The sequence below is a fragment of the Ictidomys tridecemlineatus genome, chromosome 6, assembly GCF_052094955.1.
Source record: "Ictidomys tridecemlineatus isolate mIctTri1 chromosome 6, mIctTri1.hap1, whole genome shotgun sequence".
Classification (NCBI taxonomy): domain Eukaryota; kingdom Metazoa; phylum Chordata; class Mammalia; order Rodentia; family Sciuridae; genus Ictidomys; species Ictidomys tridecemlineatus.
Genome location: NC_135482.1, coordinates 4,535,078 through 4,560,602, shown reverse-complemented (window position 1 = coordinate 4,560,602; position 25,525 = coordinate 4,535,078). Strand labels below are relative to the sequence as shown.

Below are 25,525 nucleotides of genomic sequence, written 5' to 3'. Positions count from 1 at the left end.
TACAAATATAGTAGAGAATTTTGGATGGCAAACCTTTTACTCCAGCAGGTGAGAGACACCTTTCCACTGCCTCACAGCTCTCCCTGCCACCACCGAGGACTCAGCTCAGACGCCACTCCTCTGAAGTCACTTTAGCTTCTCTTCTCGCCGCCTTTGTCATTTTCCTCTGATGTTCCCAGTCTCACCATGATATATCTGGCTGGGCATTCATTTATCTGACTTGAGAGTCTCCGTCGCTATTTTTCAGATATAATCCCTGCCTTCCTTCTTTCTCTTTTATTGCTGTGGTGTTACAATACGGATATGAAGAAGTAGGCCTGTAGGAGGCCATCAGGCCACGAGGGCTCCTCCCTCGTGAAAGGGATTAGGTGCCCTTAAGGAGCTTCATCAGGGAAGTTGGTCCTCGATTTCCCTTCTGCCCTCCTCCATGTGAGGATGGAACTGGTGCCTTTATCTTGGACTTGCTGGCCTCCAGAATTAGGAGAAATACGTTTCTTCTAAATTACCTGATCTGGGTGTTCTGTGATAGAAGAACAAATCAGACTAAGACTGATATCTTTCTGGAAATCCAACTAGAAGTATATTAGGACTCCTCCTGTCTTCCATGTCCCTTATGGTGAAGGTTCAGGGAGTCGTATTTTGTACCTCTTAGTCGTTCTGTGGTGCACGCTGGATAATTTCTTCAGATTATCTTCCACTCCACAGATCCTCTTTTCAGTGTGTTTGAACCCACTATTTTCACTTACCCACTGAATTTTATATCTGTAATTATATTTTCATTATCAGAAGTTCCATTTTGTATCTCTTTACATCTTTGTTTTATTACTTCTTCTTCACATTTTGAATTCATTCATTTCTTTAAACACATGAAAACTCAGTTTTGGGTGCTGGGGACATAGCTCAGTTGGTGGAGTGCTTGTCCTGCATGCACAAGGCCCTGGGTTTGAGCCCCAGCACCCATAAAAAAGAAAAAAAAAATAGTTTTAGATTAGGTACCTGACATCTCCCATAGTTGAAGGGCCTGGAGGTCTCATTCCCCTGGTGACTTTATCTCCTGGTCACCCGTCCTCATTCCTCGTCTCTGTGTGTCTCTCAGCTCTTTTGTGTGCTCTCTTGTTACCTGGCACTTTTCAGAAACTCTTCGGGAGCTGGGTTGAAGATACATTCTTCTGCGTACGCAGTGTATCGTCACTTCTAAATGAACTTCTAGCCTTGAACTTTTCAAACCGCACAAGTAACATTAATTGAAACACAGATGTGCATGAAACCCAATTATAATCACAACTTCTTCCCTGCTCACTCAATACTGTGTTGAAGCAGGTAGGTTTAGCTGTTGCACCTAGTTCCCATGTTATGGTTTGTCTGTACACAGGGTGCAGATGGCCCAGCTTCAGGTGAAGGGTTCCTGTGTTTGATTCCTCCACCCCGGGCAGCCTCCGGCCTCTTGTTTCCTTTACTTCAAGTGGCCAATAAAATGGAACACGTGAATTCGTCATGATTTGGACAAAACCCTCAGTGCAAAAGCTGGCTTTCCAGGGTGCTTCCTTCTTGGATTACAAATTGCATTTCATTTTGGCCTCTGAGGAGTCTTGACTTTCTTGTTGGCTCAGTTATTTATTAAAATGTATGTATGTTCATTAAAATATATGAATCTTAATTGTTTTCAGTGGAAATACTATTCCTGAGAGAAGCTACCATGTTACTAGAAAGAGAAGTCTCTGTTCACTGTGTTGAATCGCTTCCAACATATAGAGAATTAAACTTCATGGTAAGATAGAAGTCTTCAAACTTAGTTTAATATTTAGCCTTTTATGTTTAAGAAAGTAACTCATGATACTTTTCAACTCAATTCAATTACTTGGCTAAGGAAAAAATAAGGAAAAGAAGAAAAAAAAGGAAAACAAAAAACCTCTCCTGCTTAGAGTTCTTCCAGATGTTTGGCTTTTCCAACAAGGACTATTCAGATTAGATTACAGTCCACACAACAATCTCACCCCACAAATGGGGATGGCTTTAGGTCAGGCATGAACATGTAGACTACAAAACAACCAGTCATTCTTTTGGGCAAAACTGGAAATTACCTTAGTTCCCCACTTACTGAGAATTAACTAAACATTCAAGGTCATGGGATATGCCTTAGTCTATTTTCTGTTGCTATAACAGAATACCTGAGACTGAAAAATTTATAAAGAAAAGAGGTTTATTTTGGCTCCCTGTTCTAGAAACTGCAAAGTCCAAGAGGGCCTTTAAATTTTTACCCTCTAGGGAGGGCTTCGTGCTGCTTCGACTCATGGTAGAAAGCGGAAGATCAGGCTGTACATGCAGAGGAGAGAGCCCAGGGTGTCCTTGCTTTAAAACAGCCGTTCTTGGTGGTAACTAACCTAGCCTCTTGTGAGCAAGAGTAAGAACTCACTCACCTGAGAAAAGCTTTACCCTTTCATAGGGTTCTGCCCCCGTGCCCCAAACACCTTCCATCAGGCCCCCCAACACTGCTGCATTGAGGAATACAGAGTTCCAACACACCAACTTTGGGGGGGCACCCTGAAACCACCGCAGAGAAGGTAATACTTACTCACCCTAACTATCGCCACTGCACTGGCTTTTGTGAAAATTGTGATTTTAAAAAACACATAACAGAATTCACCATCTTAACCATTTTAAGTGCATGATTCAGTGGATTAAGTTTCTGCAGTCTGGCTGGGCACAATTCAGGAGCCACTTGTCAAAAGAAACTAACTTTATTTTTAGAACCACACACGCCAAACCACACAGCTCCTCAGGAAAAACCCTCAGAGCCCAACTGCCACCACGGGCTTCCACAAGCCTCTCACCCACACCAACCTCTCCACCTCCCACAATCCTCCTGCTCTTGAGGCCGATTGGCTGGGTCGTGTGGGCAGAGCCAAAGAAGTCCCCCAATGAGCAGCTCCATGGTCTGAAAGGGCGGGGAAACTGCCCAATGAGCATCACCGCAGAGGAGCCAATCAGCTAGAAGTTGCTGGCCCGCTGTGAGCCAATCATCAGCCGGCAGTCTGAAAGTTTGCTGGGGCCCCTCCGGCTGTGGCTCTCAACATTAAGTACTTTACATTGTTGTGCCAGAGATCTCTGAACCTTCTCATCTGCTAAACTGAAGCTCTGTATTCACGGAGCCCCTCCAACCTCCCTGCCCTGCGGCACCGGTTCTCCCCCTCAGCTGTGGACCTTCAGGGACCCAACCCAACCGTGAAGGTCCACAGGCGACACGAAGCCTGCTGACAGCTCAGGGCCAGACTCACTTCTTAGGATTGTTCACACGACTCCTGAGAAAAACGAGGCTCATTCCTTCAGAAGACGGTTAGTGACTGTGTTCACTAAAACAATATTTCCTGAAGCAAACACAGGTGCAGAGAGATCTCTGGCTGACGGGGACCTTCAGGGCGCACTCCGGCCCTCACTCTGCAAATGGAGCCCACGAGCCCGGCTCCCAGGAGAGCTGCAAAGCCTGCAAGTGGCTCACACGTATCTTCCATTTCATCTCCCTCTGCAGCCGCCAAAACGTGATCACTTTCAACAACCAGTAAATATTTGGCATCGTAATACATTACTTCGAAATTAAAATCGTTATTCTTTTTTATTTAAACATTTTTAGTCGTCAATGGAACTTTATTTATTTACATGTGGTGCTGAGAATCGAACCCAGGGCCTCACACATGCTAGGCAAGCGCTCTACCACTGAGCCCCAGCCCCAATCTAAAATCATCATTTTCAAATCTAAATTACACTGTGTGCAAAAGTATGACCTGATTTTAATTTTCTGTTCTCATTTCGTTACGGTATCATTGCTCCAACTCTGAAACCCCTCCTGCATACAGTTAGAGTCTTCTCTAAAGAAGCCTCAATGTGGCTTTGTTCTGTTGAATTCTCTGTGGACGAGCTCTGCCCACCCGTCCTCCCCTTGGACATGGGTCATCTGTGGCCTGTGTCATGCTCTTACTCACCACTGCAAGTCTCACATCTTCACATGAGTTACAGAATCCTTACCTCTTTATGGTGTTTATGTTCAGGTCAATCCCACCAAACCTGGAGAGGAATTCAAGGTACGGTACATTGCCAGAGCCAGTGACAGGGACCTACACGAAAAAAGGACAAGGACAGCAGGTTAGAAGAGAGAGACCCAGGCAGAGGACAGCAACAGTGTCTAAACACCGCCTTCCTGACGTCATAGTGAGTGTCATTAACGAGTGGCACCCTGCTTAGCATTCTGATGGCTCACTCAGGTGCCAAGCTGACAGCGTTCTTGGAAAACCAAGGAATGCCAGTCTGTGTTAGCTAAAAGTTAACAAGTCTACACACAGTTACCTAAAGTCCAAACCTGGCTAAGCCAAGTCTAGCTTAAAGTAAAATCATCATGGGGTTATATTCCATGCTTCTAGGATTATGTCAAGATGAACCTCAACGTTACATATATGTAACTATAATGCAGTAATAAAATAAAAAGAAATTAGCAGAAATATATCCTAACATGAGATATACAGAAGCTGAGGTGAGCACAACACTCAATACTCGGAGGGTCATGTGACTCTTCTGTAAGTAGGGTTAAGGTACAAAATGCCATTTTTAAGTTAAAAAGTCCATCGAGAACACTATGGGACAGGTGGGTCAATATGAACTATAGATTAAAGGTTTGATCTCCATGTTTGATTCCCTGAAGTTGATAACTACTGTGATTATGTAAGAAAATGGTTCTTTTTCTTAGGAAATAGACTGAGGTGTTCGGGAGTCAAGAACTGGGATAAAGCACTTTCCTTGAAAATATTTGGGTTTTTAGAAAAGGCATCACACGCAGCTTGTGTGTGCTGAGCATGCTGTTTGTGCGTCTGCACATGCACAGCTAGCGAGCACGCACAGGAGAAGCGCATGGGGTAGGGTGGCCACGGCAGGTACACCCAGGTGTGGGGCTGTGAGCGTTACTGACAGGTGCCACATGGGTGCCGCAGGGTGCTGCAGGCACTTTGCTGGAGGTTCAAAATCATTTCTAAAAAAGAAGTTAACTTATAAATAAAGATAATGGTTCAAAAAAAAGCATGTGACTCTAGGATTTAAACAAAGTATATAATCAATATAAATATATCTTATCAAGCTCCATGCAGACGCACACCGAGCTGCGCCCACACAGCTGGGCGGTTCCTGGGGTGCACCGTGCAGTCAGGGTTTGCCTAGCCTCACGGTGCCGGCTGGCCTCGAGGCCTGGTGTGGTTGTCCCTGTCTCTCCCAAAGATCAATGAAGTTTCCTTAATATACAAAAGAAGGGCAAAGATGCATGAGATGTGTAGTTCAAGGCTGGATGTTCCTGTGATAACGCCAAGAGTCGGTGAGGGAAGGAGGGCACCCACGTTTCCTGGGCCCCGACTCCAAACACAGGTACCACTTTCAGCCCCCCTAAACCACCTTCAGAAGGTGGTGTCACTGTCCACGTTTCATGACATCCCTGCGTGGCACCACCATTAAAAGCCAGAGCCCGAGTGACCCCACTCCACCCTCCATCGTCCTGCGTGAACGAGAGCCACCAGAGGAGGCCCGCTCTCCTCACACTCACGACAGCCCTAACGTGGCAGCTCTTGCCTTGACCCATCGCCACAGCAGGGTCCTTTGGACATCAAAAAACCCTGTCCACAAGGGAGGCTGTGGCCACTGCTCATCCTCTCGGTAGGTATGAATCTGTCACAAACGTTCCGCAACCAAAACCATCCAAAGGTGAACTGCCGCAGGCAGATTCTTAGACTGTGGCTGGGGCGGGGAAGTCTGCACCTGCCATATTGACAAGTGTCCTCCAAGAAGACTTTTTCTCTGACCTGGCACGATCCTTGGGCCCAGAACAGAACTTGGTTTTGCTTCTCTGGAATCCAATTACCAGTTCAACTTGTTTAAAACTAGGCCACATTAACACTCAGACTAAGGCCATGTGTTTGCACTACTCTCAATGGAAACCAGGCTCCAGGCCGACAGCACAGAGCCCCTCGATCCTCCTCGCTGCCGGGAACATTCCTGACACGGGTCATGAAATACAATCAGAGCCAAAGGAGATTCAGACTATAACTGGAAAATTGTTTTTTAATTTTAAGGTAAGTTCCCATGAAATCTTGTATTGGTTTTGTAAGTTTCCAGTTGGGCTTCCATTAACCTCTGAGAAAGCAAGGTTGTCACCACAGGGTTCGTCATAAACAGAGCTGGCGAAGTGACCCGGCAGCCTGCCTTCGCACCACACTGCACCCGGGGTCTCTCCGCTGCTCGTGGGTCCAGCAGACCAGCTCCAGGAAGGCAGGCCAGCACAGGAGGGACTACCAGGATCTGCTCTTACAAAGCCTTTGAAGTTCTCAGTGCTCAGTGACTTCTTTTAGAAACAGATGTAGCCTTTAAAAACAGAGACGCGTTTCATATTTTCTGCACTTTTTCTCTTCCTGCATAACTGATCAGCTTGGGAAGATTGTCAAAAATTTAAATTCCCATTAGATCACGACTATAAGGGCACAGAGAAGGAAATGATATTCTAACTCTTTATTCAGTATAAAGCAACAGTTAAATCCAACTTCCAAGGGAAACTGGCACAAGGTTTACAAGGACAGATGGTCCTTGAGGTAAAGAACCTTAGCCCAGGACACAGCCATTCCACTCCCAGGAATGGAGCCACAGACTGAAAATACGTCCACGCAGAAGATGCGTCCATGACTGTCCACAGCAGCTCTGCTCACAAAAGCCAAAGAGAAGAAACGATTCCAACAACCCTAACCCCAACCAGAACCCGAGCCCTTTGGCCAACAAAAGGGGCTGTATGCACTAAATGAATGGAGTACTGCCCTGTGCGACGGTTGATGGATCCATGGGGGAACCTCGAAAGCTCACTCATGGAAGAGCCAGACACAAGGACCACATGCTGTGCGAGTCCAGCTGGTGGACTATTTAGAATCCACAGTGACAAAAGTGGATGGGTTTCTCTACACACAGGAAGGAGGAGAAATTGGGAGTAAATGCCAATGAGTACAGGGTTTCTTTCAGGGGTGATAAAAATGTTTTTAGATCCCATGGTAGTGATAGGTGCACAACTGTGAGTATAGTGAAACCACTGGCTTATACGTGTAAAAAGGACGAGTTTATGATATGTAAATCTCATCTTAATAAAGCCGCAACTAAAAGGTAGACAGCAGCAGCGGGAGCAGTGGTGCCCTGAGAAGTCCAAGCAGGAGAAAAGGAGGAGCTTTTATAGAGGGGAAAAGAAAAGTCTCGGCCTCCTCCTCCTCCCTATGTCCCGAGTTACTCAGACCTAAAGTCACCATAGGGCAGAGGAAAGTGGTGTCGAGCAGCCACAGGGCAGAGGAAAGTGGTGTCTGCCTGCCGGGAGCCACAGGGACCAGAGCGCCAAGCACCCCCAGGGGGAGCGCCGGGGTGAGGTGAGGGATGAGCCACCAAGGGAGGGTGACCGAATGAGTAAATGCACTCAGGACCACAAAAGCCAAGCGTCTGCTCCGTGAGAGGGCAGGGACCGCCACGCGGGAGAGAAAGCCGAGGCGGGCAGCGCCGGGTGGTATGAACTCTGGGTTTTCAACACCAGAGAAAGACTGGCCCAGAAACACGTGGACAGGAACGTATGTAAAAGCTGGGAGGCAAATGGAGGCCCCAGAGCTCTGCCACTGAGAGGCCGGGGACAGCAGCACCCCAGAGCACGGGCCACCCCAGGCCCAGATCCCGTCTCCATGCTCTTTCCTTGAGAGGAGCCAGAGCCCTGTGGAAAAGGTGGATGATTCTAGAGCAAAGCAAGGGAAGTGAAGATGAGCTTAGAGTCCCCAAACAAAGAAATGCCCAAGGAAAGCTGAGGACCTGTCAAAGGACACAGAGACCAGACGAAAGGGGGCCCAACTGGCCAGACTGAGGATCATTTCAACATTACAACAATTAAACTAAGACAACTCACGCACTAAGGAACCTCGAATCCCTGCAAATATTTAAACCACAAATGAATCAGCTGGATGTCAGATGAGCAAGGGAATACTTACTTATTTCACAGAAAATCGGCTCCACAGTGCATGCCGCGGAGAAGCCTGCCAGACCCCAGCCTCACCAGGTGACCCAGGTGAACGTCAGCGGGGTGGGACGGACCGTGCCAAGGCAGCCTGGCCGTGCCACAGCAGAACACAGCCAGGGACCCGAGCTGCATCTTGGCCAGATGAACACAGGCTGAGACTTTTAAGCAAAGGTGGTCTGCAGTCCTCAAAACGCTAAGGTCGGGACGGTCAAGGAAGGGCTGAAGGCCGTGCCAGGCGGAGGGGCCTGGAGGGGCAGGAACCACACGCCAGGCTTGATTCTGACCTGGATCCCACAGGGTGTTTCTGGAATTGCCAAAGCCTGACTGGGCCCCAGGGCTGAGGTGGGAGCCGTGAGTCATAGGGACTGCTTTATTTTGAAGGTTGGATTATGGCTGTTAGAGGTCCTAGCTTGAAGAAAATATTAATATATTTAGAAGTAATGGAATATTTAGAAGTAGTTTAGAAAAATATTGTTCTTCGCACTCTACTTGCAAATTTTTCTGTAACTTTGCAATTGCTTAGAATAAATGACAAAGCAGAGAAGTTGCCAAAGAGAAAACTCAGACCAGCCTTCCACAGAAAATGACTGTGAACTCTATTCAAAGTACAAAATAATAAAACTATGTAAAGATAAGAGTTAAAATGAGAAATGAGCCATTGGCCACTGAAGCAAGACAGAATTTGCAAGTTAACTGTCTATCAAAACAAAAGCATCAATAGTCTTCAGAAGAAAATAACAGAATCCAGAGTCTCCACAACACACCATTCATAATGCTTAGCACTATACTGTCTAGTACACAGATCTAGCCACCATTAGCTACATAGCATTTGAAATGGGGCCAGCATTACTGATTAGCTGAACTCCTTTGCTTTATTTATGTTAATTAATTCTTTTTATAGTACTGAGAATTGAACCCAGGGCCACATGCATGGTAGGCAAACATTCTGCCACTGAGCTACACCCCAGTCCTTTTTTAAGACTTTACTTCAAGACAGTATCTCATTAAGTTGCTGAGGCTAGCCTCAAACTTGCAACTCTCCTGTGTCAGTCTCCCAAGTCACTGGGATTAATGTTAATTAATTTAAATTTTTTAAATGATATCAATTCAGTTATTGGAAGATACTTGATATGTCTGGAACAACCAGGTATGTGAACCTAGTATTTCAACTATTCATTTTATTAAATCAAAATATAGATCAAGTTTTGCCAGTAGAAATTTAGTGTCAGAATTGAAGTCTGCTGTAAGCGTAAAGTGTGTATTCACTTAGTAACACTTGAAACATGAAAAGAATGTAAAATATCTTATTAGCAACTTCTCAGTGACTATATACTGACATGAAATATTTTATATATATTTGGTTGAATAAAATTATTATTAAAATTAATTTTACTTATCTTTTAATGTGGCTACTAGAAATTTAAAATTGCGCATGTAGCTCACGTACTTCTATTGGACAGCTCTTGTTTGGGATATTATCCAAACACGTTCAAATATGAACACCCAGACGCACTCTGAGAGAGCAGCCTGTGAGATGCACACACAAGGACTTCAGGGCAGGTATTTCAACTATGTTCACTCAGTTAAGAGAAATATGCTCATAACTGAGGAAAATAGGGAATTCAGCAGGTACAGAGAAATTATAAAAAGGAATCAAAAAGAAATTCTAGAATGTCTGAAAAAAATCACAAATCCACTGACTGGGCTTAACAGCAGAATGGAGAGAACAAGAGGTGTCTGTGGACCGAGGACAGATCAATAGACGTTATCCAACCTGGAAAACAGAGTGAAATGCTGTAAAAATAAAGAGAGCCTAGGGAGACAGCGGGGCCATTTCAAACGCCCCAAAGAGAAAATGGGGCATGAAAACCAGCTGAGGAGCCGCGGCTGGAAAACCCCCAGTTCAGAAAGGGACAAAGCTCAAGGCAGAGGAAGCCGTGAGGTTCAGGCGGACTTTGGGTGGAGCTCTTTGTGCTCACAGCGCACATTCCCCTCCTTCCCCGGGACAAGAGGTAGGAACACTGCGTCGGGTGGGTACACAGCAAAGTCCAAACTGAAGCAGGCTTTTTAAGTACTAGGAAGTAGCGTGAAACCAGATGGACTAGGAATGAAGGAAAGGAGGAGGAAAGTGCACGTCTCCGTGTGTACGTGTGTGCTTGTGCACACACACGTGCACACATGGGCCCAGGGCCCTGGGTGTGCAAAGTCAGCCGCTGAGTTGGAAGGAAACTATTCCAGCCCAAGGTTCCCACTCTTAGATTTGCTATTTTGAGTCTTACAAGCCCATCTTGAGAATGTTTAATTCCTACTGTGTTTCAAGTTCCTTTTCTAGGGCCCCAGGATCACCCCTGGACCACGCCATTGGTAGGCCCAAGGGCCCTGGTCCTCCCCACGCCACCCAAGTCTACCCTGCTGCAAACCCTTCCCTGGCTCCCTGCGGCCTCACAAAGCCTGCTCGCAGCTGGCCCTCAGAGCCACACCAAGTCCACGGCCTTGACTTCTAACGCAGCAGTGCCACTCAGATCCCTGGACCAGCAAGAGGCTGATGCAGGCCCCTCTGCTCCCCATTTGGCCTTTCCCCTCCCCGCTCCTCTGCGAATCTCCAGTCCAAACCAGTCAAAACTAAGTTAAATACCTGTTCCAGAGTGGCCTTCCCAGACACCCAGCCCCAGCTAGAGACAGCTGTTCTCCCCCAGCCCCCAAAATCCCTGGACGGGCCCTGCCCGGCCTCGCCCGCACTCTACTTGTCTCACTGGACAAGTGTCTCAGTTCCTGCACCTCCTGTCTAGCATTGGCTATGGTAGTTAGAAGATGCCCCGTGACTGATGACAGAACAAATACCAAAACACTAAGTTCCAAAATGTAAGTTGACCAAATACTTTTATGTAGAAGAAAGAAAGAAAGAAAGAAAGAGAGAGAGAGAGAGAGAGAGAGAGAGAGAGAGAGAGAGAGAGAAGAAAGAAAGAAAGAAAGAAAGAAAGAAAGAAAGAAAGAAAGAAAGAAAGAAAGAAAGAAAGAAAGAAAGAAAGACACACTCCTACCTCCAAAATGTGACCAAGCAAATGTGGATCGTGGTCTTCCAAACTGACCTCGTCTTAAATAAGTGAAGTGTAAAAAGTCAACACAGCTTCAGCTTATCATTGGGGAGAAAGTCAGAATAAGCCCTGAGCCCCTCTGACCCACGGCAGCTGTTCCAGAAGCCACCTGCTCTATAGCTACGTCGCGCCGTACCTGAGCCAGCACCTCTTGAAACTGCTCCCTGGTGAGCGGCAGCAGGAAGGCCGCGATGGTTCTCCTCAGCTCACTCTTGGACACAGTCAGGTTCTGACCAGTGTCGAGCAGCTGAAAGGCTTTTTTCAATTCGTCCCTTTTATTGGTAATTTTTTGAAATAAAATCCGTTTAACATCTAAGAAGGACAGTATTGGATTTGCAACTGTTGTGGCTACAAAAGAGATACAGCTATTTGTTAAACGCCTTTAAAGCTAAGATTCTAAATAAAAACTACTGCACTATTTTAACAAAACCAAAGAGTAGCTCTTCTACTATGTTTAGATTTACATGTCTGATCATTCGGTGGCTTGTAATGGAAAGTCTAGTCATTTTTCACCTCTGAAGTCAGTCAATGAAGGATGACAGCAATAACATTAGTAAGACCAGAAAAAAAAAAAGGCAAATATACTCTACGAAGGACACGAGATGTTGGGGCATCGGGTGTTGAAGACAAGGAGAAATGAAGGATGATTCATTTGAGGACCTACATGGTGACGATGCCACTGGCTGAACGGAAGGCCTGGGGCAGACTGGAGATTGTCTGTCCAGCTCATGTTTGAGGTGTTTGCCGGGCAAGGGGCGAGCAGAAAGCCACCCCAGCAACTGAGCATGTGGCTTGGGCCTGGTGGGGATGGAGCCAGGGGACCCACTTCAGGAGAAAACAGCCTGGGAGAAGGGGAGTAGGCACAGAGCCTGAGGGACAGGGAGCTGAAGTCTCCCCCGAGGCTCCCCAGGACGAGGAACGTCACTTTGACTCTCAGAAGCAGCTGGTTTACACACAGGAGCTGCACGATGCTATTCCCCCTACCCCGCCATTGTCACCGGGGGTCCCTCTTGTTAACGTACCCCTCCATCTGAAACCTTTCTTCAGACTTTGCGTGTATATTTTTAGCTGCTTCCCAAGAAGCCCCAACTTTGCACTCAATAATTATGATTTTAAAGTAAGAGAAAACATTTACTTGAAACTTTGAAATTACGTGAAGGAAAACTTGTTCTCTCACATGTCTAATGCAGGAAGATGAAAGCAGAACCAAACCTGCGTAACGTGCTGGTGGGAGTATAAGTGGATGTCATCTTTCTGGAGGGCAATTTGATAAAATTTTCTACATCCGTTTAGGATCTAGAAAGTCATAACAGACTGTCATTTTCGCCCTAACAAAGAGAACAAGTAGAATAAGCTAAAAATATACATAGTTCAAAAACCCATCAGAGATTTGAGACTGCAAAGAAACTAAATTCCAAAAGCACAAGCCACTCCTCAGTCATCCAGAGGATAGCACCTTCTGTCCCTGCAGGGCAGACAAGGGAAGCAAACCCAGTATTTAGTGGTCACGTGTGGACAGGTGGGTGGATTAGAATTGCAGGCTGAGGTCAAGCGCACACCAGAGACTGGTATGTGACAATATATACCTCAAGGCCCACAGGATGTACACAAGCCCAAGGCAGCTGAACACAGAGGCCAAGGACAGGAAGAGGCGAGCGGAATCTCTGAACACATGGGCCCTCTGCTGAGTGAACATAAAGGAAGCAGGGCCACAGAGGGACAGAGATCTCTCACTGTGTGAAAGCAAGGTCAGAGCTGGTGAGCAAAGAGAACTCCCAGGAACCAACCTCCCCACCCTGGAAACGGCAGGAAGGCCGAGGAGCAGACACCAAGCTGGCAGATGGGCTGTAAAACAGCGCTCTCCGGGGTCTCCCCAGTGTTCGGCCCTCAGGCCTGCTGAAGGGAAGAAGGTGAAACCAGGCACCACTAAATCCAACAAAACTGCAAAAAGCAAGACACACTTCAGCGTAGGGATCACAGTGCTGAGCCCCCCACCTCACTGGCCGCTCGAGAGGAGGGGAGCCGTCTCTTTCTGGTGGTATCACTTACTTCTATTTCTACTGAATTTTATACAAATGCCTTGCATTATCTTTTCAAACTTCAAGATAAATGAACAAGAAAATATAACCTAATCAAGAGCAAAAACAGTCACCAGAAAAAGACCCACAGAGAAAACAAATACAGAAATGATCAGGTATTTAAGAAATGCTGGGCACTGTGGTGCACACCTATAATCTCAGTGGCTCAGGAGACTGAGGCAGGAGGATCAGGAGTTCCGAGCCAGCCTCAGCAAAAGTGAGGCTCTAAGCAACTCAGCAAGACCCTGCCTCTAAGTAAAATACAAAATAGGGCTGGGGATGTGGCTTAATGGTCTACTGCCCCTGAGTTCAACCCCCAGTACCCCCCCCAAAATGAGCAAAATGCTAAAGAGATTAAAGAAAAAAGGTAAAAATATGTGAACTTATGGAAGGTTTCAGTATAGACGTGGAAACTTTTTAAAGATTGCATGAAAATATTAGAAATTAAGAACTCAGTCTCAGATGGGCAGAACTCACACATGCTTGCTTAGCAGCCGACTGCACACGGTAGAGGGATGACCTTATGGAGGTGAAATCTGGTCCACATAAATAATCCCAAATGAAACACAAAGACAGCAGCATTTTAAAAGAAACAGTATCTAGCAGTAGTTGTACTTAATACGGCATATCATGCAAGTTGCGCAGGTAGGTTCCTACAGATCTGCACAGCCCGGCGGCTGACATGCCTCCGAGGGACGGAGGCCCCGGGAGAGACATGGGCGTCACTCCAGCACTGCACTGTTTGGGCTCAAATTCTGACCCAGCCACTTAAGAGCTATTTAGCTTTTATGAAAGTGACTTAATCCATCCATGTCTCAGTTTCCTAAATAGGAAGATACCACAAATACGCCTCAATTCATGGGGTCACTATGGTGGTTAAACATCGTGCAAAGCTTTGCCCATGCCTGGTGTGTAGAAGGATATCAACTACTAGGCTCTCTATTCGCCTATGATACTCACTTGAAGAAGAAGGTCTGAACATATTTTGGAAACCATTCTTTGAATATACTCTACCAGGTGAAGAATGGGGTCTTGAAGATGTGTATTTTCGGGGGTGAGGACAGAAAGATTGCCAATTTGGTATAATCGCCATTTTGTGCGTTAAATCCCTGTGACAAAAGAGAACAAGTTACATTATCTTAAAGCACCAATTATAAGTGAGACCACTTCCTGTCTATTCCCTTTCTAAAGGACAGCTGGAGAGTCTCAAAATGCTGCTCACCGTGATCTGCTTCTGCTGCTTCAAAGGCTACACTTAAGATGAACACAAAACCATGATTTTAAATTCCCTGTTTGTAGCAGGTCCAATAAACTTCTAAACTGGAACAATCAATAGGACAACCGTGACTGACTTCCTCAGTGGACAGTCAGGAGTAGCAATCTGAGTTCTCTGAGTTCTCATGAAGGGTCTGCTGCAAACAAACACACAGTCAGAGGCAGAGCTGGGGTAACTGCGGCAAAACTGGTGAAGGAAGGACCCCGAAGGCCTCTCCTCCGTAAGACAAAGGAGAACCGGGCAAACACCATCAGAATCCATTTTCAGAATGCTGGAGATGAACCCAAAGCTCAGAGCAAACTGGGAGATTTTATTCACGAAAAACAGCTAAGTCTCAGGGTGAAGAGCAGGTGAGCATTTAACCAGCCCGCCTCCCTCTCCTGTTGCCCACCCACCCCACACTGGGGCTCTTCCTTGAAAGCACAGCCTGCATTCACAGGGAGTCTCAGCAGCCTCTCTGTCGCTGAGGGGGCACAACAGGACTAGAACTTCTCCATGGCCCCGTTACCAGGAAATCACCATTGTCTGACCTGATGGCTTCCCAAAAGACCACACTCACAAGGCCGTCTTATTTGCACTGATTCAGACCCTGCCCATGAGAACACCTTATTGTGAAGAGGCATTTGATAGAAAAATAAGAGGCAACTGTTACTTTAAATCATAGCTGCCTGAATGTGGCTAATGGAGCAAATGATCAGCTAACCAAAGGCTTAAAGGGAAAAACTGGAGGATGAGACGTACATCGGAGCCTGAAAACCTTCCTCACATCCTTGGGAATCCAGAAGGCAGCCACATGCGTAGAACTGAGAGCCTTCCTAAGCACATTAGACCTTTACACTCAGGAAAGAGCCAAGAAAGCCCCAGCTCTCGCCTCTGGCTGGCCTTAAGGGTCTGCAAAGCAGGAAGTGAAGGCTAAGGCAGAGTTGTCCAGCTAAGTCCTGGAAGAAATGCTCCAATGCACACAAGGAGCCCCCTGGCAAACACTGGGAGATGTTATTCCAGGCAGTTAAGGAAATTTCTCTCCGACCATGAGCTACTCCTAAGCTAATCAGAGACTCTGAAGGCCACGTAGACATGAATACAGACCTCACCAAGTAGGTTAGTGAACAACAAACAACAATAACAACAAAACATGGAAAGGGCTGAGGATATCGTTTCCCTAACTGCCACATCATATGACTTAAATGTCACGTCTTGCTTCTGTAGCTCTGGTGAGGGAACGGCTCCACACGCTAGGCAGGCACCACAAGCCCGTCCGCATGAGGCCTTTGGCTGCATCCCCAGTCCTAAATGTCATGTTTTCAGCAGAAATTCATGGTCCCAATACAGTTGCCTGATCCTTGATGAAGCTGCCAAAAACATACATTGAAGAAAAGACAGGATTTAACAAATGGTGCTGGGAAAACTGATGATCATCCACATGCAGAAGAATGAGACTAGTCCCTTATCTCTCACCCTGAACAACAGTCGACTCAAAATGGATCAAAGACCTCGGATTAAATGAGAAACTATGCAATTCCTAGAAGGTAACACGGGGTGAACACTCCAGCGTATACACACAGGCAATGACTTTCTCAATAGAACCCCTAAAGCTCAGGAAATAATACCAAGAGTTAATAAATGAGAGGGCATCAAGTTAAAAGCTTCTGCACAGAAAAGGAAACAATTAGGAATGTGAAGAGAAAACCTACAGAATGGGAGAAAATCTTTGCTAGCTCCTCTTCTGACAGAGGACTAATGTCCAGAATATACAAAGAACTCAAAAAACTTAACACCAAAAAACCCAAATAACCCAATTAACAAATGGCCAAATGAACTAAATGGACACTTCTCAAAAGAACAAATACAGGGCTGGGGATACAGCTCAGCTGGGAGAGTGCCTCCTAGCACGCACAAGGCCCTGGGTTCAATCCCCAACCTCACCCCAAAAAAGAATAAATACAAAGGATCAATAAATATGTGAAAAAATGTTCAACATCATTAGCAATTTCAGAAATGCAAATCAAAATTACCTTGACATTTCAACTCCCTCCAGTCAGAATGATAATCATTAAGAATACAAACAATAATAAATTCTGGAGAGGACGTGGAGAAAAAGGAACACTTTTACACTGTTGGGATTGTAAATTAGAACAACCACTATGGAATCAGTGCAAGGTTCCTCAATTAGGCTGGGAATGGAACCACCATGTGACCAAGATATGTCACTCCTTGATACTTATCCTAAAGAATCAAAGCCAGCACACTCTAATGATCTACGCACACCCATGTTATAGTAGCACAATTCACAACAGCCAAACTATGGAACCAGCCTAGGTGTCCACCAATAAATGAATGGATAAAGAAAATGTCATATATATATATATATATCACACACACATACATACATACATACACACACACATACATACACACACATACCTACATACACACACATACACACACATAAATACACACACATATACACACACTATACATACATACACACTTACATACATATACATACACACACATATACATACATACACACATACATACATACACACACACACACACACACACACGATGGAGTTTTATTCAGCCATTTCATAAAACTGAAATTATGTCATTTGCAGGAAAATAGATGGAGCTTGAAACCATTCATTATGCTAAGCCAAATTCAGAAGGGCAAGGGTCATTCTTTTTCTCACATGTGGAAGCTAGAGAGGAAAAAGGATAAGAAAGGTGTGAAGGTGTCTCGTGAAAATTGAAGGGAGATCAGTAGAGTAGAGGAAAGGGTCCAGGGAAGGGAGGTGGGAGAGAGAGGAAATCTGGAGGAATAATACTGGCCAAATTATGTTGTCACACTGTGTGCATGTGTGAGTATGTAACAACAAATCCCACCGTTATACACAACATTTTGGAAAAATAAAGCATGGGCCACATAGAAATCATGCAAATAAGAAAAAAGAGTCCAGGGAAATATTCTGAAAGTGTTGAAAGAAAAATAACTAACCTAGAATTCTGTACCTAGAAAATAGATCCTTCCAGGTGAGGTATGAGGTTAGTTCTTAATAGTCAATAATGTCTGATATTTTGTTCTGGAAAATTGTATGCAACATTGAAAACAGAAATGACCTTGGTGATTTTAATTTCCTGTGAACTATATGCCATCGTAAGCTATTCAAGAAATAACAAGGATCTCTGTCCCATAACCAGTATAGAATACCATTTTAGAGACCATTGAGTCAATGTTTGAAATCTAGTCCTCAACACTTACCAGCAGGTGACATTGGCTAAGACGTCCCTCATCCACAAAGTGGGAATAAGGGGCTGGGGTAGTGGCTCAGTGGTAGAGCACTTGCCTAGCACGTGTGAGGCACTGGGTTCGATCCTCAGCACCACATATAAATAAAAAAATAAATAAAGGTACATTAACAACTAAAAAAAAATTTTTTAAAGTCGGAATAAAGGCATTTACCTTATAAAAAATCTTTCCAAAATGAAGAAGAGGAGAAGGAGGAGGAGGAATAGTATTATTATTATTTTTTTCTCAGTCAAATAAAAATTTAGAAAATTGTCACCAGCAGACATGCTTGCAAAATATGTTAAAAGAAATTCTTCAGAAAGAATGAAAAATTATATAGATCAGAAACTCAAATCTGTTTAAAGAAAGAAAGAGCATTAGAAAGAATAAATGAAGGTAAAATAAATATATATGCACCTGAGAACACAGCCCCAATATCCATGAAACAAAAACTGACAAAATTGGAAGGAGAAATAGACACTTCAACAATAATAATTGGAGAGTTTAATGCCTATTTTAAAAATTTTTTTTTAATTTAAGAAACAGAACTGAAAGAGGGAGAAGAAGGGTAAGGAGGGAGGGAGGGAGACAGACACCCCTGGGGTGGAGTGTCCAGAGCTGGTGCCCAAGGGAGTGGGGGTGCCTTGCCCCTTTATAGATTTTAGGTTTCCTTTCTTTTCATGCACCCTTCTTCTCTTTCTGTATTTTTGGCACCAAGGATTGACTGAGGGGCATGTGACCACTCAGCCACATCCCCAGGCCCATCTTGTGTTTTATTTAGAGACAGGGTCTCACTGAGTTGTTTAGCACCTCACTTTTGCTGAGACTGGGTTTGAACTCACGATCCTCCTGCCTCAGCCTCCTAGTTGTGGGATTACAGGCGTGCACCACCACGTCTGGCTCAATACCTACTTTTAATAATGGATAGAATAACTAGACAGAAGATGATGGAGAAAATATAACACCACTATTTATTTGAACAACCCTAAAAATCAACTGGACCTAACAGACATCTAAAGAACATATCCACCCACCAAAAGAAAATACGTTCTCCTCAAATACACAGGGAACATTCTCCAGGATAGGCCATATGCTAGGACATAAAACAAGCCCAAATTTAAAAGGATTGAAATCATCAAATATGTTCTCAAACCACACTGGAATGAAATCAGAAATCAATAACAGAAGGAAATTGCATAATTCACAAATTTGTGGAAATGAGACAACATGCTCCTAAATTACCAATGGGTCAAAAAAATGACAAGAGGAATAAGAAAACACTTTCAGATGGTGAAGATGAAGACAGCATATCAAAATTTATGGGATGTAGCTAAAGCATGGCTCAGAAGGAAACTTATAAATATAAATGCCTATATTCAAAAAGAAAATTTCAAATCAATTAATGAAGATTCTTCCTTAAGAAACTAAAAATATCAGTAAACTAAACTCAAAGGAAGAATGAAAAAAAAATAACAAAGAGAAGAAATACACGAAACTAAGAACAGAAAAGCAATAGAGAAAGTCAACAAAACAAAAAGTTGTTATTTGAGAATAACTGCAAAATTGACAACGATTTAGCTAGACTGGCCAAGAAACAATGAGAATAAAAAACCCAAACTATTAAAATCAAAGATGAAAGGGGACATAACTACTGACCTCAAAGACACAAGAATTATAAAGGGATACTGTCAATAATCATATGCCAACCAATTAGATAACCTGGACGAACTGGGAAAATTCTTTGAAAAACACAAGTTAGTGAAACTGACTACGAGAAGAAGCAGATAATCTAAATAGATCTGTGACAAAGAGAGTGAATTAGTAACCAAAACACCTTCTGCAAAAATAAATAAATAAATAAAGCCCAGGATCAGATGGGCTCACTGTATAAATATTCTATCTAATACTTAAAGAATAATTAAAACCAACCTTAAAAGTCAAATGGAATTAGGAGGGGCTGGTGGTGTAGCACTTGTCTAGCACATGAGAAGCCTGGGCCCAATCTCCCCTGTGTGAAGGAGGAGGAGGAGGAGGAGAGGCGGAGGAAGAAGAAGATGAGGAGGAGCAACACATTCCATGAGGCCAGTATTATCCCAACACCAAAAAACAGACAATGCCACCAGAAGAAACGAAAGCCAAAGACCATATCTGTAGGACGAAGGGTGAAATTCTCAACAAACACTAGCAAACTAGATTCAGCAACATATAAAAAAAAATATTAGCATGGCCAATGGGATTTATCTCAGAACACAAAGGTAGTTGAACATATAAGAATCAATCAATATGATACACCATATTAGTAGAGGGAGAAATGGAAGAGAAAGCACGTGACCATCTCAACAAATGCAGAAAGGGCATCTCACACAATGCCACACCCTCTTAGGGTTTTAAGAAGCAGCAGCAGTCAGGCACCACGGTGCACATCTATAATCCCAGCAACTGGAAAGGCTGAGACAGTAAGATCCCAAGTTCAAGGTCAGCCTCATAAACAGAGAGAACCTGTCTCAGGATTTAAAATAAAAAAAAAAAATCTTTATAGGACTGGGGCTGTATGTAGCTTCGTGGTAGAGCACCCCTAGTTCCATGCCCAGTACCATAAACAAATAAATAAGTAAAATTAACTCTATGAACTAGGACTAGAAGGGAACTTCCTCACCTAATGAAGAACAATTCACAGAAAATATCATACTTAGTGATGAAAGACTAAAATCTTTACCCCTAAAATCAGAAACAGGACAAGGTGTCTGCTCTCACCATTTGTATTCGACATTGCACGAAGGTTCTAAACAGGGAAATGAGGCAAGAAAAAGAAATACAGAAGCATCCACATTAGAGTCTAAGAAGTAAAACCATTTCTGTTTATAAGTGGCGTGACTGTGCATACAGAAAGTGTGAAGGAATACAGACACACATGCCAAGTGTGCACACATGCACGGGGTGTGCACACATAACTGTTAGAACTAATAAACCCACCAGGAGTGTTGCAGGATACAAGATTAATATGAAAAATCAATTGTATTTCTATACACCAACAATGAAAAATCTGAAAATAAGATTAAGAAAACAATTCCAGTTTCAATAGTATCAAGGGCTATGCATGTGCTTAGTGGTAAAGTGCTTGCCCAGGCTCAACTCTATAACATTGTCAAAAAGAATAAAAACACTAAGGAATAAATTTAACAAACAAAATTACAAGGTTGTATACTTAAAACTAAAATATATTGTAGAAAAAACAAACAAGACCTGAATGAATGGAAAACACACTCATGGTTAGATGGTGATATGGCTCAAATTGACCTACAGAGTCAACTCAATGCTTCTCAAAATCCCAACTACCTTTTGTAAAGAAATTGGCCAACTGATCCTAAAATTCATACAAAAATTCAAGTGATTTGGAAGAGCCAAAAACAATCTTAAAAATTAGAGTGAAGTCTGTGGATCTACACTTTCTGATATCAAAACTTTATACAAAGCAACAGTAATTAAGACAGTGCGGTGCAGGCGTAGAACAGAATCGAGTCTAGAAATAAGCCCTTCCATTTATCATCAACTGATTTTGACAAGGATGCCAAGACCACGCAATGGAAAAATAATAGTCTTTTCAGCAAACAGTGCTGAAATAATGGTTATCCACTGGGAAAGGATGACAGTGCACCCCTACCTCACACCATATGAAAAAGTTAAGTCAAAATAGATGAAAGATCTAAATTTAAGAACTAAAACTATGAAATTCTTCAGAAGAAAACAGGCATAACCCCTTTGACTTCAGATTAGACAATGATATCTTCAAAATGACATCCAAACACAAGCAACTAAAGAAGAAATAGATTATTTGGACATCTTCAAAATTAGAAAGTTCTGTGTTTCAAAAGGGACTATCAAGAAAATGAAAAGACAGCCCACAGAATGAGGTTGTCTTTTAGAAATTTAGGAATTTTAGAAAGTTTCTAAAAAATTAGAAAATTTTTGATAATCTTACGTCTGATATGGATTCAGTATCTAAGAATATACTAAGAACTCAATATATTAGGAAGTATTGGCAAGAATGTAAAGCTATTGGAATCCTCATACATACTGGTGAAATGTAAAATGGTACAGCTGCTTTGGAATACCATTTGGTAGCTTCTCAAAAAGTTAAATATAGAGTTAACATATGGTCAAGCAAGTCCACTCCCAGGTATATACACAAGGGAATTGAAAACATATGTCCACACAAAAACTTGTACATAAATATTCATAGCAGCATTATTCACAATAGCCAAGAAGTGCAAACAACCCAGAATTCCTTCAAGTGACGAGTGGATAAGTGGTATATCCTTTCAACAAACTGTCATTCAGCCATGAAAAGGAATGAAGTACTGATTCACCCTACAATGCAGGTGAATCCTAAAAACATGTGCTAAGGCAAACTCAGAAGCCCACATACTGTATCACCCATTTATATGAAATGTCCACGTTGGGCGAATGCACAGGACAGGAAGCAGAGCAAGGTGGGGTGAGACTGCTAACAGGTATAGGGTTTCTTTTGGGGTGAATTGATAGTGGTAATGGTTATATGACCATGTGAAATACTAAGAGCTACTAGATTGCACACATGAAAAGAATGCATTTTATGGTATATAATTCACCCTGCAACCAAGAAGAGGAGGGGAAAGGAGAGGGAGAGGAAGAGCAGCAGCAGCACTGGCAGCACCAAAGGAAAAGCTGCCCTCGGGGCACCTAAGGCCACAATGCCCTGTCTTAAATGTGTCTTTATTTGTTCTGATTACCATGCATGACAGTAGGATGCATTCTGACACACCCTACAGAGTGGAGCGTGACTTCTCACTTGTCTGGTTGTTCATGAGGTAGAGTTACACAGGTCATGTGATCATATGTGCACATAGGGTAATGATATCCTGTTCATTCTACTACCATTCCAGCCCCCCTGCCCTGTCCCCTCCATTCACTCCCCTCTCTCCAGGCCAAAATACCTCTACTCTTCCCCCTCCCTTATTGTGAATTGACATCCACATATGAGAGAAAGCATCCGGGCTTGGGTTCTTTGGGGTTGGCTTATTTCACTTAGCATAATATTCTCTGGTTCCACCCACTTACAGCAAATGCCATGATTTCAATCTTCTCTAAGGCGGCGAGTACTCCATGGTGTACCTACACCAGTTTCTCTATCCACTCATCTGTTGAGGGCACGGAGGGTGGTTCCACAGTTTAGCTGTTGTGAATTGAGCCAACAGTGCCCTTTTGATAATTTTTGAGGTGACATATTGACCTGATGGTTTTTCAGACTCTGATGAAATGACCTTGCAGATAAGAGGCAAAAGCACCACACTGAGAAGGCTGCCCCGGGTTACAGGGAACTCTTTCCTAGGCCTCCACCTGGGCTCCCAGAGCTAATCCGGCTATTTCCTCACCAACCGCAGGCCCGGTGCTCTGTCACCAGACCGTCACGTGCACTTGCCATGTTTGACTCGGACTCTGCCAGCCTGGCAAACAGCAAGGTGGCTCATCAGGGTTTCAGAAAACAGGAGAAATTTAGCCTGACTCATCCACAACTAAGAAGCAATCTCCCCCTTAGTTCAAGTGAATCAAGGAAGTTGTACAGCATAACGCCTGATGCTGACTTGGCTAAGCCACTCAGCCAACAAAACCAAACAAAAGACAAGATTCCCCTACTGTGCTTAACATGTTAAATACGTAATGAGCATTCAGAACAGATGCATGGCACTGTGAGTACACAGAATCAGACTAGACAATACCTCTGAAGCCATCAATTTGAAGATCCCCAAAGTTTACAGGGTTAAACAAAATAATAAGAATATCCATAAGAAACCCATATTAGCTAGTACTTTTTTTTTTTAAAGAAAGAGTGAGAGAGTGAGAGAGAGAGACATTTTTAATATTTATTTTTTAGTTTTCAGCGGACACAACATCTTTGTTGGTATGTGGTGCTGAGGATCAAACCCCGGGCCGCACACATGCCAGGCGAGCGTGCTACCGCTTGAGCCACATCCCCAGCCCAGCTAGTACTTTCTTTACCTGACTTTTAGCAGGCACTGACTGCCTTGCACTGGATGATCTGGAGACCCACTGTTACCTGCTATACTCTGTTGGCAGGTTCCTGTGAGTAAGCAGTGCAACATAGTGTATAGGTCTGTTTTCTGTTGCTATAACAAAACACACAAGGCTGGATACTTTATTCAGAAAATAAATAAAATAAGCCTCTTTATACGGAGGTTTATTTAGCTCTTAGTTTTGAAGCCTGAAAGTCCAAGACCAGGAAGCCCCATCTATTGGCCTCTGGTGAGGGGCCCCTTGGTGGCATCACAAGATAGTAAGTAGATGGCACAATGGGAAGAGCACATGTAAGAGGAAAAGATCACGTAGCAAGACCCAAAGCCAGAGTGGGATTCAGTGTTCAATCTGACTTTCTTAGAACCCCCAGCTTTCTTGGGAACTAACCAGGGTCCCATGAGGACATGGGTCCCTTTCAGAGGTATTGCTCCCAGTGACCTGATCCTCGCACCAAGCCCCTCATAAAGATCCCACCACCTCTTAACACTGCCACGCTCAGGGCCAAGCTTTGACATTGATCCTTGGGGCCCCAAGGGAGTCTCCCCATAGATGGTCCCGTGAGAAGACGAGAGGGCCAGAGCAGGCCTGGTGTCAGGCAGAACTGGCCGTTCGGACCCAGGCCCCGGGCTGCCCCAGGGCAAGGCTGCAGCCTTCTCTCTGTGGCTCCGCAGAGGTGCTCCTGGCAGAGGTGCCCTGGGAGCCGGACCTGAAGCCTGAACAGGGAGGAGGTGTGCAGCCAGGGCCAACGCACCACAAAGACCCCAGGGAGGTGGGGGGGGCGGGGTGTTCACAGAAGCTGCCAGGGCCACCAGGGCACTGAGACAGACCAGAAAGAGCTCAGGGCCAAGGATACACCTTTCAGCAAACTACAGCCAGCCCCGTGATGGCGGTGGGAAGTCACTAACCCCGAGGCAGGCGGGCAGCTCTCATGCAGGTAGCCCCAGCAGCAGGACGCCCACCCTGGAGGCCCTGCAGAATCACATGCTCACCCTCAAGGTGAAGGTCAAAGGACGGGCACCACGAATCTAATTAGCAGCAGGGATTGCTGGCAACCAAACTCCCTAAGCCACATCCAAACTGCAGCACAAGGCTTACACCATGTGAGCCTCAGAACCTCAGCAGAGTTCCACATTAGGACTGAATCAAACCAGAGGATCACAGCGCAGCTGATTTCCAGGATTCTACTGAAGAATGGAGGTTGGTATGTGTTCACCCAGTTGGTGCACATTTAGTAACCCCCTTCTGGGAGTCTGGGGATCAATGAATAAAACAGGTAAACTTCTGGACTCCATGATGGAACACTGTAGTGATGGAAGACGGACAAGAAAGGAAATAAGCAAACAGACCAGTGAGTAAGCAGCAGGGAGGTCCCGGGGACACTGAGCCAAGGTCTGAAGGAGACAGGGAGCGGGCAGCACAGCTAGGAGGATGAAGACACACCAGCAGAACCTGGGGGACTCTGTTGTGACCAGTGAGTGGCATGTGGAGCCCCTGGAGGGTTCTGTGCAAGGAGGCCATGATCTGCTGGAAGTCCTACAGGTGCAAGAAAGAAACCAGGTGACAATTAGGAGTCTGTGCAGAAACCCAGGCAAGAGATGGCGGCCTGGGCCAGTGTCGATAAGTGCTTGATTCCAGTACATTCTAGAGGGAGGGACAGCTCTG

At 44.5% G+C, this 25,525-nt stretch overlaps 1 protein-coding gene across 7 annotated transcripts in view; it reads right to left on the bottom strand.

The window, feature by feature from the left end:
• Positions 1-25,525, bottom strand: part of Efcab6 (EF-hand calcium binding domain 6) — a 212,782-nt gene that overhangs the window by 176,192 nt on the left and 11,065 nt on the right. For 5 of the 7 annotated variants that reach the window (XM_078052584.1, XM_078052583.1, XM_078052588.1 and 2 more), the window contains exons 1-2: positions 14,190-14,338; positions 4,021-4,109 (exon numbers count right to left, since the gene is read on the bottom strand). In XM_078052584.1, coding sequence (XP_077908710.1) covers positions 4,021-4,109; positions 14,190-14,225 — 125 coding nt within the window. In that variant the 5' untranslated portion in view covers positions 14,226-14,338. Of the gene's footprint in view, positions 1-4,020; positions 4,110-11,287; positions 11,500-14,189; positions 14,339-25,525 lie in introns of those variants that run through there. The other 2 variants (XM_078052592.1, XM_078052585.1) reach the window with 2 other exon arrangements.